The 16674-nt window shown below is 41.9% G+C and overlaps 1 protein-coding gene across 1 annotated transcript; it reads left to right on the forward strand.

Moving 5' to 3' along the window:
* Positions 1-585: 585 nt before the first annotated feature.
* LEPROT (leptin receptor overlapping transcript) lies at positions 586-13503 on the forward strand. The gene is made up of 4 exons (XM_053249026.1): positions 586-901; positions 5206-5281; positions 6391-6577; positions 10380-13503. Exons 1-4 carry the CDS (start codon positions 886-888, stop codon positions 10494-10496), a joined length of 396 nt encoding a protein of 131 aa, XP_053105001.1. The 5' UTR covers positions 586-885; the 3' UTR covers positions 10497-13503.
* Positions 13504-16674: the final 3171 nt, after the last annotated feature.

The raw sequence follows: 16674 nt of genomic DNA on the forward strand, positions 1-16674 counted from the left end.
ACAGGGGAAGAGCAACTGGCCCATCCAACCACAGCTCAGCATCCCTCCAGTGGCTGTTGCTGGTATCTCCCTTATGTTTCTTTTTAGATGGTGAGCCCTTTGGGGACAGGGCACCCAAACCGCTTTGAGAACTTTGGTTGAAAAGAGCTGTATATAAATATTCATACCTTAAAGCTCCCAGTCCCAGGCCAAACTGGTGCCCCAGCCACCATGCATACCCCTAGTGCTTGAGCAACAGTTGTAGCGATTGCTGTATCAATGTACGTAGAACTAAGTAGGGAACAATAACACAGAAACGAGGAAGGGATGCAGATCAAAGGGAACAGCTACTGGAAAGTGCTTGTCACTGTATGGAGTAGGGGGGACTCCGGTGGATGTTGAAGCTGATTTCCCTAATAATATTTCTGTTCTATACTCCTGGTGGGTCCTTTAATCACTGCAAACCCCACGTGAAACCAATAATTGCCACATTTATATAATGTGTGTGTTCTCTCCCCTGCCCCATACAACGAACTTCTGAGAATTCCTGCCAAAAGAGCCGCCGCCCCGCCCCCCCCCCGGCTTACACCCACCGGGGGACTGAAGCGCTGATGAGGAGCGGGGCGGGGGTGCGCTGCCCTCCGCCTCGAAAGGAGTAGATAGGCGCAGATAAGGGCGCGCTATCACCAGAGGGGGAAGGAGCGTGTGTTTTTCCTCTCTCCGCCTTGACGAGACGGGCAGGCTTTTTCTTTCCCCCGACACGGTGGGAAGGGGAAGGACGGAGGAGTATGGTACCATCACGTGAGCAGAAGGCGGAAGAAGCCTCGGCTCTCTCCGCCTCTTCAGTTTCATGGTTGGGAAAGCGGGCCCAGAAGTAGTGGAAGTCGCCCCGCAAAGGAAGGGGATATGGCGGGGATCAAAGGTATTGGCCGTTTCCCTCCCTCGGCCGCCCCCCACTCTTCCCTTGAGGACTGCTCTCTTTGCTAGGTTTCCTTCCTCACCGTCGCCATGATTCCCACGCCCTCCCCCCACCTGGCCCGGTCCCCTGCGGGGAGGAGGAGGAGGAGAGGGGCTTCATCTTGCCACACGCCGCTGGGACCGGCCCCGGGCTGGCTTTCCCTTTGCTGCTGCTGCCCGTGTCCCAGCCGACGCCCGTGTGTGTCGTCTGCCTTGCCAGCACTGGGCACGAGCGGGCGGGGACCCAAATATTCGGCCTGCTTGCGCCCCACTCCCTTCCCCACCCTTGACCTTGTTGTTTGGACGGAGAGGTGGCGGCGGCAGTAGTGCACCCTGGGCTGGGCATGATTCGACTCAGGGTTTCACAACAATCCTGTGAGGTAGGTGAGATATGTGACTGGCTCAGAGTCACCCAGTGAGTTTCATGGCTGAATGGGGATCAGGGGCATAACAAGGCTGGAGTGGGCCCAGAGACAAAATTTTTAAATGGGCCCCTCGCTCACTCTCTCTCTCTCACACACACACACACAACCTTCACAATATATAGTCACGTGACTTGCCTCTGGGGGCCCCCTCAAGGCGGGGCCCCCAGGCAGCTGCCTCCCCTTGCCTAATAGTAGTTATGCCCCTGATGGGGATTTGAACTCGGGTCTCCCCGGTCCTAGTCCAACACTCTAACCACTATACAGTATACTATCTTTTTAAAAACCTTTTTATTGAAGTTTCTCGTTGATTTTACTCTAATTTTAATTTTGTATGTCAGTTAGAGACAGTTGGTGGAAAGGTGAGAGTAGAAATATATGAGCAAAGTATTTTACCTAAACCTTTTCATGCTTCTTAATTAGGATGCCCACAGTATTAATTTCTTCACCACTCATATGGCAATACCTCTCTGGTGGAAAGCTCTGTGTTTTTGCTAGTATAGCTTTGTCATACACCTGTCTGAGTTGTTCAGAAGCAATGGGGTTATGACAGCTCCCTCCCAAGCAGGGCATCCAGATGCCAGAGAGGGCAGGGCTCCTGTTTCTAATAATTGCATAGATTAATTCTGGTTAGTGCAGTTGGTCAGGTAGTATGGTTGGAACTTGCTGATGTTTTCTCTTCTGGACAGCTTTTAAAAGCATAGGAGCTCTGGACCCAAAGCTTACTTTTATTGGTGGTCTGCTCTGATGTAAACAAACCCCCAAACCTGTAGTTCTTGGTGTAGTGGTGTTTATTTTTAAAACTACACATTTAGTCCATCTGTCTTCCTGCTTCCATTGTAGAGTTTATGGTGACTTGTGTTAGCTTCCCAAGTAGTCACCCATCCAGGCACTGACCAGAACTAGAGTTGTTTGGTTTCAGCAGGATTATAAACTCTGGGATGCCATGCAGTTCATTTAGTGTTGTTTATGCATTAAGTGTGGTTAGAGTGTCAGACTAGGACTGGACTGAGGAGGCTGAAATCACTGTTCAGCGATGAAGTTCACTGGGTGACTTTGGGCCAGTTACCTCTCAGCTTAATCTACCTCACAGAGTTGCAGACAATCCTGTTGATGCCCTGGTCTCCCTTTGGTAAGAGGAGATGGGTCGGGCGATTGACATGGTCGTGCCTAGGCACCCTCTCCCAACCCGCTGAGCCCAAGCGACTCCCTGGTATAGGGTGAGTTGCGGACAATGAAGCAGGCTGGTAGACTGCTTGAGCACTGTTGGAGGAAAACTCGGAATGGATGTGACCGAAGACAGGCTAGAGCCCATATTAGGGCCTACTCTATGGTAGTCATGGCGGTGAAGAAATCGCATCGGCTCAGTGTCATCCAGTGGAGCTTTTTCGAGTGGTTTGAGGCCTCCTAGGTGAGGACCCCAAAGACTATCAAACAGAACATTCGGCAGCCCACTGTGACCGATTTGCTTTAGGGATGTGCCCGAAATGTTTCGGAGACCATTATAAAGGCCTCCAAAACGTTTCGGCGCTGGGGGTGGTTTCGGCGCGGGCGGGGGTAGTACTTTAAGGGTGGAGGAGGGTGTACTCACCCCTCCCGCCGCATTTCCCCCGCAGGCACTCTGTTATCTTTAAACCCCTCGGGGCGGCAGTGTTCCTCCCTGCTGCCCCGTTTCCCCCGACAGCCGGAAGTAGCAAGCACGTGTGCGCCCGTTGTGTGCACACGCTGGGCACATGCACGCTCACTGCTTCTGGCCAATGGGGGAAATAGGGCGGCAGGGAGGAACGCTGCCACCCCAAGGGGCTTAAAGATAACAGAGTGCTAGCGGGGGAAATGCGGCTGGAGGGGTGAGTACACCCTCCTCCGCCCTTAAAGTACTACCCCCGCCAGCGCCAAAGTTATTCGTGCACATCCCTAATTTGCTTTACATTTTGCAGATAAAATTGCTCATTTCTGTTTCAAACCTCCCCTTCTTGGGCAAGCTGTTGGAGAGTGTTGTGGCGTCTCAGCTCCAGGCAGCCCTGGATGAATCGGATTACTTGGACCCTTTCCAGTCTGGCCTCTGACCAGGATATGGGACTGAAACTGCCTTGGTCACTCTAGTGGATGACCTGTGCTGGGAGATAGTCCGAGGGAGTGTGACTCTGTTGATCCTCCTGGACCTCTCAGCTGCTTTTGATACCATCGACCATGGTATCCTGGGACGTCTCTCTGGGTTGGGACCTGGGGCACGGTTATACACTGGCTCTGTTCCTACCTAGGGGCTTGTACTCAGAAGGTGGTCCTGGGGGATACCTGCACCACCCCTTGGCCTTTGGCCTATGGGGTGCAACAAGGATCTATTCTGTCTTCCATGCTGTTTAACATTTACATGAAGCCCCTGGGAGAGGTCATCCATACGTGTGGGCTGCGGTGCCATCTATATGCTGATGACACCCAGCTCTGCCTATCTTTTAAGTCAGCAGACACCAGGGAGGCAGTGGATGCTCTGAACCAAGGCTTGGAGGCTGTTTTGGACTGGATGGGGGCAAACAAGCTGAAACTCAATCCAGATAAGACAGAAGTGCTCTGGGTTGGTAGAACTGATCATCCGAGTAATGAGATAAATCTGGTCTTGGAAGGGGTCACACTCCCTTTGAAAGACAAAGACCGCAGCTTGGGGGTGCTTCTGGATCCAGCACTATCCTTGGAAGCACAGGTGGCAGCAGTGTGCAGAAACGCTTTTACCAGCTACAGCTGGTATGCCAGCAGCGACCCTACTTGGAGAAGTTGGACCTGATCTCAGTCACTCTTGTGTTGGTAACATCCAGATTGGACTACTGCAATGCACTCTACATGCGGCTGCCCTTGAAGACTGTTCGGAAGCTGGTTCAGAATGCTGCTGCAAGGATGCTCGTGGGTGCAAGTTGCTTCATGAGCATTACACCCATGAGCATTACACCCTGAGTCAGCTTCATTGGCTACTGGTCTGCTTCCGGGCGAGATTCAAGGTACCTTTAAAGCTCTACACAGTTTGGGGCCAAGGTACCTGTTGGACTGCATTCGCCCATATGAATCTGCCAGGGCCCTCCGACCATCATTTCAGGCCCTGCTCATGACCCCGCCACTAAGAGAGATCTGGTTGGCAGGGACTAGAGACAGGGCCTTTTCGGTTGTGGCCCGTCGGCTTTGGAACACCCTATCTGAAGAGCTTCACCATGCTCCCTCCCTTAGTGTTTTTAAAAAACATCTTAAGACACACCTTTTTAAGGCTTTTTAATGATCCATTATTATTTTGTTATTTCTGGTAGGTTCTTTAGCTTTTTATAATTTTCAGTTTTAATTTGAATCTAATTGTGGTTTTTAATCTGACTTTTTAAAATTTAGTTAATTTTATTTTATTGTATCTGTGTCTGTCTTATTGCTGTGAGCCACTCCTAGCAGTAGTGCACTGGAGGGGCAGGGTATAAATATTGTAAGTAAGTAAGTAAGTAAGTAAGTAAGTAAATAAATAAAACTATGTACACAACTCTTCATTGGAAGAAGAGTGGAATATTTAAAAAATGTAAAATAGAAATTAATTGAGCAAAAGAAATCTATAAATGTTCATCATGTAAACACTTAACCTGGAATTATGTTTATCATATTTATTTTTCGTATTTATCTACCGCCTGATATGTGTATCTCTAGGTGGTATACAGAATTCTTTAAAAGCCACATTTTATTGAAAGCCAAATAAAGTTGTGCTGTTAGAACATTTACCACATGAGATTTAACATTTAAATACAATATTTGATCACTTTGTATTACAACATTATTGAAGTTTTTCATGTTATTGATTTCATTCCTTTTATTTTTTATTTTTTAGCTCTGGTTGGCTTATCATTCACTGGAGTAATTGGTCTGACATTTCTCATGCTGGGTTGTGCCTTAGAACATTATGGGTAAGAATATATAACTTTGGGATATGTGCTATACTCTTTCACCTAACTTGCTAGTTCTAACTACCAGAGATGTGAGTTTTCTGGAAATTTTTGAATTGGAAAATCCCATGCAATTTTTCTTATTTGCATAAAATTTACACAATTTTTTCTCAGAAAAAATTTCTGTGCAAATTTGATTGATGCCTAAATAGATTGTGATCTTATTTAGCATGTTTTTGAGTTAGAGATTTAGAAAAAAGAATTCATCATACTACTTTTCACAATACTACATCTTGCCTCTTAAAGTTTTCCAAGTAGCCAAGTAAGTGAAATCAAATATTTGTTTGGCAGAGTGGTGGTGGTGGAATCAATAAAGACACAATGTGGTTTAAGCATTATAAAAAAAATTCAAAGCTTTATGCAAAAAAATATTTTTATTGGAATACACATACATTTACAAAACCTTCTTTTTCCCACACTTCCTAGGGATAATGACTGAAAAGTATTACTTACAACTTTGAAATTGCCAAGCTTGCCTAAAATTGTCTTAGCATCAATTCATTGTTACTAATGAATGAATTTTTAGAAATGGAAAATTTTCCACAGAAAAATAAAGTATGGGAAAGGTTTCTGGATTTTTTTTTAAAACCCGCATCTCTGCTAAGTACATTTCTTTAGAATTTTTAAAAGGTGGCTTAAAATTGTGTTGGTTTTTTAAAAAATGAGTTTATATTTAGAGATAACAATGAGCAAGAGGTCAGAGATGTCAATGGGCATAACTTGTGGGAGAGCAAGCGGAAGAAGAAAGTGAAGGTAGTGCTTGGTTTGAGAAAAGTGAAGGTAGTGTGGTTTGAGAAAAGCTTCGCTAAAGTGGGTGTTTAGTGGTAATTGACATAAGTAGGGAGATAAGGAAAAGGATAAGGATAATACATGCCATTGGGGTTAAAAAAAACACCTGAAGAGCCAAAAGGTACGTAGATGTATTGGGTTTATGGTTCCAGTGTACTTCTTGTGTGTATGTGGGTGTGTTTCTGACTTATTGTGATTTCAGAGGAGAAAAATAAGCTGGGCACAAAGTTAATTTTAAATTGATGTATCTTTTCCATTTCTTTGTGTTTATCATTCTGCAGTGTGTATTGGCCACTTTTTGTTTTGATATTTTACGCCATGTGTCCTATTCCTCACTTGATTGCAAAAAGAGTAAGCGATGATACAGATGCTGCAAGCAGTGCATGCGTGGAGTTGGCATATTTTTTCACAACTGGAATTGTCGTTTCTGCATTTGGATTTCCTATGATTCTTGCTCGTGTTAAAGTGGTAAGGCCTTACACTTGATTCATATGCCTCTTTGACACCTCAGAGCTTCGACACCTTTCTAAACTATCCTGCAGATAGGCTATTGCCAAATAGGTAATAACTGATTAACTTGCATTCAGATACTATGCTACCCAAAAGCAGCATGCACCTAGTTCTTGGTTTTGTGGTCGCATCCTACATCACATAGGAGAAGGTCCTCCTACGGGCCTTGGCACCACACACTACACCAGGGCCTGAGGCACTAAGGAGGGCCAGCTGAAAAGATCGCATGTCGGGATACAACTGGCTGAGAGAGGTGATCCTGGAGATCTACAGGTGCTAAGCCCATAAGGGTTTTATAGGTGAGAACCAGCACTTTGAATTGGACCCAGAAGTGAACAGGCAACGAGTGCAGCGACCGTAAAAGAGGTGTAACACTATCAAATCTACGGCCACCCTTGAGGAGGTCAGCCGCTGCATTCTGGACTAGTTGAAGCTTCCGATTCATTTTCAAAGGCAACCCTAGGAAGAGTATGTTATAGTAATCCAAGCAAGAGGTAACAAAGGGATGAGTTACTATTGCCAGGGCCTGCCAGTCCAGAAAAGGCCGTAACTATATGCAACAGTACTGGGCAGAAAATCATTTTGGCACTGTTGCATTCCCTTTTATCTCTCACATTGGCTGTTCTTCAAGATAATCTAATGAGATACCTCAAGTACAGTTTCCTACTCACTGTGCTCAAAACTTCCTATTAATGAATGATGAGGAGCTTTTTCTACCCCATCTACATTTTTCTCTTGATAATTATGCTTGCTGTAAGCACTTTGAGAGTCCAGCTCAGTGGGTTATGCACTTTTAAATAAAATTAAATGCATTTATCCACAACTTTTGGTCAGTATACTTGATGCTTTGTTACCAAATGGAAATATCTTTAGTATGTTTTTTCCATGTATTTAGTTGCAATATTCCTTCTGCTTTATTTACTCCCAGGTATTTTAGAGAGATTCTTGACACTTACGATGTCTATAAAATTTGATCACCACAATTTAAACTAATTATTTTCTAGTAGTACTGTTTTAAATCTTGCCTCTGCATCTTGATTCAAATAGATTTATCTCTGAAGGATGCAGTGTAAGAATACACCATTAGAGAGAGCTCTAACTCCTCCTTTTATATAAAAAACATTTTGCTGAAATCTAGATAGGTAAAACATCTGGAAATTTTGACAATGTAGGAAAAAGCCATTGTATTCTATGTTTTTGGGTGTGGGCAAGTGTGAAATGTATCTAAGACTTCTCAAACTTAAACATACGTTACTACTCTAAGAACAGAAAATATGTTATTTATAACAATTAGCACATAACAATGTATTGGGCATATTTATGAAAGCAGAATTATAAATGCCATGCAAGTCTTATCTTATGTACACTGTGGCCTTCATGTACAGGTGGCCCTCATTATCCACAGTTTCAACAACCATGGTTTTGTGTATTCGCAGATGGGTCTTAGAGACCCAGTTTTAAATAAGCAAAATGGCGGGTCTGCATGGTTGGAAATGACCTGGAAATGATTTCTATGTCATTTCTGTCTTCAGATCAATGCTTTTTGCCTGTATCAGTTTGAACTGCATAACTCAAGATTTAATTGCTAATAAACATATTAATACTTCTGAAAAAAGGATGAAAAAAAGGATCCAAAGAATTTGGATTCTTTGGTGTATAATAACATCTTCTCATAATGAATCCCTATGAGGATTAATTGCACACCTTCATTTCTTCTGTTCATTTTGACAGTCATTGGACCGTGCCAACTGTCAACTGCCATGTGTCAACTACACACCCCCACCCCCCACACACTGGGTTACTCAGTTTATTTTTTAGGATTTTTTGAGGTGTTTAGACTCTTTGGCGTATAATGAATCCTGATAAGGATTCATTGTGAGGAAAGGTTATTAGACACCAAAGAGTCTAAACACTTGAAAACATTTCTAGAACATAAACTGAGTAGTACCCCACTGCCTTGTGGGTGGGTGGGGGGTCTTGTGTGCACATGGCAGTTGACAGTTGACACTATTCAAATACAGTCAACATGAATAGAAGAAATAAAGGTGTGTAATGAATCCTCATAGGGATACATTGAGGAAAAGTTATTATACACCAAAGAATCCAAACACTTGAAGAATAGTGACCACACATTTTGCTCCATAACTCCACTTCTACAAAGGTTAGAACTTAGCTTTTTTTTTTTTTTTTTTTAGAAAGCTGGGAATTGGGGGGGGGGGGGAGAGGAGGAACCCGAATCTTGATGCAATTTGAATCGAATCTGGCACGATTCAATTTGGACCTGAATCTAGCCAATGGACCACAGGGGTGATTTGTTCTGTCTCCAAATCACCTGAATCAGCTAGATTTGGGTACAAATTAATTTGTACCTGAATCGATTCGCACATCCCTAGCCAAAACCCATTCCAAGGGCTACTGTGTCAAACTGCAGTTCCAGATCCTCGTTTTTGAACTAACTGTAGATGGCATAAACTAGAATTTCTCAGGTTTCAGTGTCACAGGAAACTAGTTTGTTCTAAAGCAACAACTTTCAGTCCCCTTGTGCTTGAGGACTGGGTAAGGCATGAGAACATTTTTTAAAAGCCTAGTTGGATCAGGCCAACGGCCCGTCTAGTCCAGTATCCTGCTTCATGCAGTGGCCAACCAAGTGCATCTGGGAGGCCCACAAGTGGGAAAAGAGGACAATCACCTCCTTCTGTTGGATAGCAACTATGTCCCCTTAGGATTAGAGGAAGCATGCCCCTAACACCACCCCTAGCACCTGGTGTTCAGTGCCATGCCTCCTCTCATCCTCTTGGAAATATACAGGTTCATAACCATTGATAGCCCAATCCTCTATGAATTTGTCTAATTCCCTTTTAAACCAGTCTACATTGGTGGCCATCATCACATCTGGTGGCAGCAAATTCCATAGTTGAAGTACACGTTGTGTAAAGAGTACTTTACTGAGTCCAAGGCTCAGCTTTGCAAATACATGTAACACTAAACCATGGTGTTAGTGTTACATCTGTATGTGGCTGTTGTGCATTCTGCAGCATTTGAACGTACTCTTTAAACCCCAGGTCCCAAGAGTGTTAATCCAGTCAAACATTATACCATTTCTGTTATCATTAACACTATTACATTTTGAATCTTGACTCAAAGAGATGTCAAGATGTGACTATTATTTAAAGACAGTGCTTTAAACATTATTCCAGTCATCACCCTGCAAGTTAAATTTCTCATTAGAAGTGGTTTCCTCACTCCCCACAAATTCCTCATTTTTCATTTGAGGTCTGGCAGGCAGACAGTATTTTTCTGTTTTCTTCTAGACCTTTAAATCTTCTGATGGCTGGAGGGTTTTATTTTGTTGTTTTTGGGGGAAAACACATGGCAGGCTGACTGTAAATGATTATTCATGATTTTTTTTTCTGCTCTTGATGATGAGCTTGAAACAAATCACCCTGAATGTCTTACAAACTTTTTATGAATTGCTCTTGACCAAATTTTATTATACCTCAAGGATAAGTAATTGTTCTGTATTTCAGTATAGTTAGCAAAATATTTAATGAGATTTTTGAAGTATACCACTAGTTCTGTAATGACTACTAATTATTTTAGTTTGCTTAGTACTCAGAATTTACTTGCTCTTAAGTGCTTTTAGCATCCTGATGTTGTATTTCTTTGTACTTCTCTAATGCTCAAAACAACCTGTATTTTCTATCAATGAATGTTAATTAATTTAGTTAGTTAATTCCCCCCCCCCCTTCTTGTATTTCAGATCGCATGGGGAGCTTGTGGTCTTGTCCTAGCTGGCAATGCAGTAATTTTCCTGACTATTTTAGGTTTTTTTGTTCTGTTTGGTAGAGGAGATGACTTTAACTGGGAACAGTGGTAGACTTCACTGTGATATAGCGCTTCACTATATAGCTTATATGGAAACTGACTGTAACATGGAACCTTTTGTGTTTGTGTGTATATATACCATGTATATATGTGCATGTTCTGACTTATATGATGCTCTGTAGCCTTATATACTAGACATTCTGCATATTGAATGTAATTTTTAATATAGGTGTTAGCCTAACACAGGGGAAGCTAATTACATTTTAAATTGTAGTACTTTAAATTGCACTCTGAATATTTGGCTAGTGCCAAGTGAAAAATTGTATCCATGAGTCTTTGCAGATGGTGGCTTACTCCAACACTATAGCTGGTTCTTATGGGTGCTTTTGTGGAGGGTCCAGATAATATTATGGATATTGAAGAATAATTTTGCTCCATGATCTGCTTGACAATCTGTGAAACACCAAAGTCTTTTCATTACTACATTTATCCTAACTTGGTCATGGAAGGGGAATACTCTGCACAAGGATGAAAAAATGAAGACAGACTGTAGCACAACCTGTAGAGGAGTGGTTATCTGAATAGGTGGTGACATATGGGAGGGCTGGCTCCCAAGAGTTCCCTGCATGCCTGTCACAGACCCCACCATGCTGTTACAACATGTCACAGCCCGGTTTCAACCAGCCCTGTGATCCTAAACTTCTGCACTGCCACCAAGTAGACTTTTATGGTCTATACCCCACCACTACCACCACCACACACACACACCACCCCCTTAGGCTGTGTCTACTAAAACAGCCTTCCAAACCTCTGTCTTATTAAAAGTTAGGTATGGTGGAAAGGCTTCTAAGCATGGCGTGGGGAAACAGACAGTAGCCACACATTTTTAACTTCAAAACAAGAAAACTTTATTTTAAAATAGTTCAATTCAGTATACAATAGTTATTGTGCAAAACAGCAACCAAATGAGCACAAAGAAGAACAGGGGCGTAGCAATGCTGGAGTGGGCCCAGATACACTATTTTAAAATGGGCCCCTCGCTGACACACACACACACACTCTTCACAATATATAGTCATGTGACTTGCCTCTGGGGGGCCCCTTGAGGCATGGGGGCCCCCAGGCAGCCACCTCCCCTTGCCTAATAGTAGTTATGCCCCTGAAGAAGAAATAAAATAAAATATGCACAAAAGTCTAGCTTGTCCCTTGCTCAGCTTCAGGTCCTGCTCTTCCTTTCCAATTCTGTGGGTTCAGTCCCAGACTGTTTCTTCAGCTACTTTAGGAGTGATTTGGTCCTCCAAAGAGTCACAACTCTCCCAGTGATTTCTCAGTTCTCTTTCCAGCACCAATTCTGATTATCTGTGACAGCAACTCCTTCTCTTGAACTCTCTTCAGCTCTCCAACTTCTCTTGAGCTCAACTTCAGCTCTCACTGCACTAAATCTGCTGAAGGCAGTCTCCTTATATTCTCTTTTTTTCAAACAAACCAATAAACACAACTCAAATGCCCTCCATTATTTTAAAACATACCAAATCAAATCAAACCCTCTCTTCCCTCCAAAATCAAACAAGTAAAACACTTCTCCCTCCAAAACCAAATTGTAGAACAGGGGCTGTGAACTTTTGAGCCCTACTCAGCTTTTTAACACAGGGAGTAAGCAAAGCAATTGCAGTACAGAAATCTTATATACAAAAAAGAGGAGGTTCAGACCTCACAATGCCCCTTCACTTTCACACTGACCTCACTTCCAGTTCTCACCTTGTGAGGTCTTTATTTTTTTCACAGTGGTTGATTGGGTGATATTACTGTCTTTTGCCCCCCCTTTTAAAATTAAATTTTTAAATGTATGTGTTATGATCTGTGGTTACAACAATAACATTACTTATTAGCTTTTTTGCAGGGTGGGGGAAAGTGCAATTTTGCTCTTATTATTCAGCCCTTAGGAAAAGAAGCCTTCTCCCACTCCTCCATCTCTCTTTTTCTCTCTCTGTGGTCCTCCAAATGATTGTTGTGTACCTCATTCAATGCTGCAGAGAATGGGGAGCTACTCTAAACACCAAATATTCCCCCTTTATATTTACATTTTTAAAAAAGCAATATTTATGCTAATTCTTCTTGCCTTCTCACCCATAATCAAAATAGCAGCAATTTAACATCAAAAAACACAGAAAGGATGCAGTTATGTTCCCAGCAGCAGCATAGATGCATGTTTACTTGGAAATAAGTCCAACTAAGTGCAGTGATTTATTCCCAGGAAAGTATGTATTGGATTGCACCCAGTTCTTTAAAAGGAGACAATTGGACAGGAAAGGAACAATTCAGTGGGATTTCAGGAAGTGAACAATTCAGTGGGATGTTCAGGTAGGATTTATTAAAAGAGTGGCAATGAAAACCAAAGAACAGGGAAACACTGAAAACCATGTTCAAACAAGGTTTCTTTCATTCCAAGTTCCATGGGAGTCTTGACAGAAGTGGAGCGAGGAATGCTGTAGAAATTTGGTAAGCCAGAAGTGTGATAAACTGGAAGTGTAGTGTGCAACCCCAAAATTTAAATTCTTTAAAACAAAAACAAAAGAACAGTAGAAGGAACCCAAACCTGCATTGTTTCTCAATGCACTGCACTCTGGTGTGGACAAAAAGTAGTGGGATGACCTAGTGCAAGAATTGCTTGGTATAGACCATCACTCCACATGCACTTCATTGCATAAGACCAGAGAAGCTCACTTAGAAGAGCCCTCTGTCCGGAATTACCACAATTTGGAAACCTGTGCATTATTGGAATACTGAATTTTTATATTGCTAGTTTTATTTTTATGGCTTATCAGCATCTGATATATTAGTTTCCTCTTTAAAATGTCCTTTCTGCTAAAATCATGCATCTTCGCCATCACCACCTTTATATATATTTTTCTAAGGCATATCCATGGCTAATCCCATGCATGGCAGCTCTCGCAAGAGTTCGGAGAGCTGCTGGGTAGCCACAGGACGGGTGGGAGAAAGAAAATGGCAGTGGCAGCCAACCAGTCAGCGGGCGGGAGGGGAAACAAGAAGATGGCAGGTGAGGAAGGAAGAAGATGGCGGGTAGGGGGCGGGCGGGGAAGAAGACGGGGGGAGAATGCAGCAGGGGCGGGCAGGCAAAAAAGCAGGGGTGGGGGGAGAAAGCAGTGGTGGTGGCAAACTAGGGGTGCAGATGTTCTGCACTGGATCAGCTAGTTCCTTATTATTCTTGATATTCCACGGCCCTCAAGCAGTCTACTTAAGGTAGCTTTGCTATATAGGGTTCTATATCTTTAAAAAAAAAATATTCAAATTCTGTTATCACAGCATCCTTAGAAAGGGCAAGGAGCACTGAAGCTACACAGCACTGAATCTCTACTCTCTGCCTGGTAGTTCTCTGCTTCAAAATTTCACCAACATTCTCCACCTGTTTGCAAGCATATTTTCACAGACTTTTATAGTTGTAAACGTTTAGAGAATGAAAGCTGGGTTTCTCAGGGTGCAGTATTCTGCACATAATACCAAATTTTGTTCTAGTAGGAGTGTGTGTCGTACTGGTGAAGAGGGATGTGATAAACTACATTAGTTTAGAAATAAAAAAATTGAAAGTTATTTCATTTTCTCTGACATAAAAACTGATGGCTGAGTATGCTACAGGGGCTGTAGCAGTTTGTGTTTGTATGCTGACTGTTGTAGCAAGCTCCAGTGTTTGCATGAACACAGAAAAGGTGTTGGGTATTCCTGAAGGGCTTCTTCAAAACTTTACGCCTCCTTACTACTTTACTGTTCAGTTATAGTTTATGAACACTACACACTGTTCATAAAGACTAAACATTTTGTTTTCCTAAGAGGGAGTGGTGTCTGAGAGTGAGCTTGCAGAATTATAATAAAGTAGTGTTCACATGAGCAAAGAGTTGATGTGGAGGAGCGAGAGAGGTGCTGTTTTTCAAAGAGGGACCAGAATTCCTGTTCCCACCTCCTTTTAACTCCCCAGAAGAGTAACTAAAGTGTGTTATGGATTTGTTCAGTTGAAGAAATAGTATAAATATGACCCTAGGCAGTCATGCAGCTTATTGGCAGAATATATCATAATCCCAAAGCAACTTCTACAATCAATTTTTACTTAATAGATGTAGAAGGAAAGTATCTGTCCTGTCAATCTAATGGCAAGAGCAGTTTTTCAGTTTTTAAAAAATGTCTTGTAGACATTAGTTCACTTTACTGAACTACTATACTGCTAAATTGTGACAAGTTTGATTGTGTCATGAATAACAGTGCACTGCTAAACACAGTGGCTGACATGTTCTACAGCAGAAGATAGACGGTGCAGACCCACCCACTGAGCCACTGCAGGGCTCTAGCACACATGTGCTACCTGCATTGTTTCCAATATAACCCTGCAGTTGTGAGCTGTACTGGAACAACACTCTTGAAGTTTTTTGCATCTGGCTTTTAGTTCACATATCCAGAATGGAGGTGTGTGTTCACATATTGACCAAACTTATCCTAAAGTCTCTGTGAGCTATGAGGGAGCACTGTACACACAATTTGGGTTTTTCATCACACATGAAAAAGAGTGTAGTCCCATTTATATCTGGGGTTTACAAAATCCACTTTTTGCGCCTTTTTTTTTTTTTTTTGGCAGTTCATGGTAAAGCCTGCTCTCTGGGAAAGCTCCTTGTGCAGCAGTGTTGCCATGTATGGTGGAGCCCTGCAGTGGCACAGGTAGGTCTACACCACCCACATTTAGCTGCAGAACATGTCCGCCAATGTATACGCCAACTTTTAAACATTTATTTCTTGTAATTACAATCAAGCTTTTTTAACGTAGAGGATTCATTAGTATAGTGGAGAATTTATTATGGGCACAGTCGGTAACACTGAAATTTTAAAAACAGACTGGGAGTAGATTTACCCAGTTTATTGTTTTGGGGAGAGGTAGCTACCATGTTTAAATTACCTAAGTATGTGGTTTTCTGCTTTTGAAAGGCCAGTCTTATGAAACCTTGGAGTCTAAATGCTTAGTTAGTAGTGAAAATGCTGGAAAACTTCCCTAATCATGAGTTCATCTCATTTCAAGTTGTGAAGACACAGACACACACACACACACACACACACACACACACACACACACACACACACACACTCTTTTAAAAGATCCAGAGCAATAAATTGCTAAATTAGAATGTTAAGTTAGCTATAGTAAGCTTTTTAATGGTAGAAGTATGCCACATTTTTAACCATAACATTTAAATATCCAGAATGCTAAAATCTTAAATGTCTCAGGGTTTGTAATTATTCAGAGTACTAATCAATCATTTCAGTCAATGACCAAAAACATTACATTACACAATAGCCAATCACAATTTACATAAAATGTGACAAAACTTGGCCACTTCTAGAGTACTAAAATTCTTCTAAAAACAGTTGTGGGGTGCCTAGTAGATTTAATAGTAGTAATCTTTTAGCTGCTAACATTTGGGCAGTTTTGCAAGTGATGGGGCAGAATAGTGACACTGGAAGTTTTATTCTGTTTGAAGTTAAAAGCAATTAAAGTTAGTCTTTAAAATTCTAGTTATCCTGTAAATAGAGAAAGGTAAGTTAAGGTTGCTTTGTTAATGTGGTGGCACTGAGAAGGAAGGGGGAAAATCATAACTTTGAACTTGAAACTAATGTGAAATTTAGTGTTCTTCTGCCCATCCCAACAAAATGGTTCCTTTACAAACTGGAATATACTACTAGAATTAATTACAGTTATTATTAATCTCATTAATACTACTAATTTTCTAGCAGATGCCAAACTAATATTTCTCCCTTTAAAATAGGAGCATAAATGCTTTTATGGGCAAGGTAATTCCCACCCACCCCCAGTTCCTATGCAAACTCGGATGAGTTTGCCCCTGGCTATTTGCGGTGGTATATAACAGATACACTACTAGGATTGTTTTAAAAAAACACACACACAAAAGTTTAAAAAGCAAGAATAACCTGCCACTTTTCTGTGAACATCCATTTAATTCATAATAAGTAGTTTTCATAACATGGTAGAAAACTTACTCCACAGTGCCTTTTTGCTCAAAATTACAATGGTTTGGAGAAGACGTGCATAGAAACAATGGTGTGCTATTATTTTTATATTTTGAAAAAACAGCTGCTTTGTATTCTCTAACTAGCTTTTCATGTTTTATATAAAATAAATATGAACTTTTGTAACATTTGTAAAGGCTATATCT

Source organism: Hemicordylus capensis, chromosome 4 (genome assembly GCF_027244095.1).
Source record: "Hemicordylus capensis ecotype Gifberg chromosome 4, rHemCap1.1.pri, whole genome shotgun sequence".
In the NCBI taxonomy this organism is placed as follows: domain Eukaryota; kingdom Metazoa; phylum Chordata; class Lepidosauria; order Squamata; family Cordylidae; genus Hemicordylus; species Hemicordylus capensis.

Excerpts from the sequence above, each read along its gene's own strand:
- LEPROT (XM_053249026.1), top strand. Across the intron at positions 5,282-6,390 it reads TGTGCCTTAGAACATTATGG|TGTGTATTGGCCACTTTTTG; the intron begins GTAAGAATATAT and ends ATCATTCTGCAG. Across the intron at positions 6,578-10,379 it reads TTCTTGCTCGTGTTAAAGTG|ATCGCATGGGGAGCTTGTGG; the intron begins GTAAGGCCTTAC and ends CTTGTATTTCAG.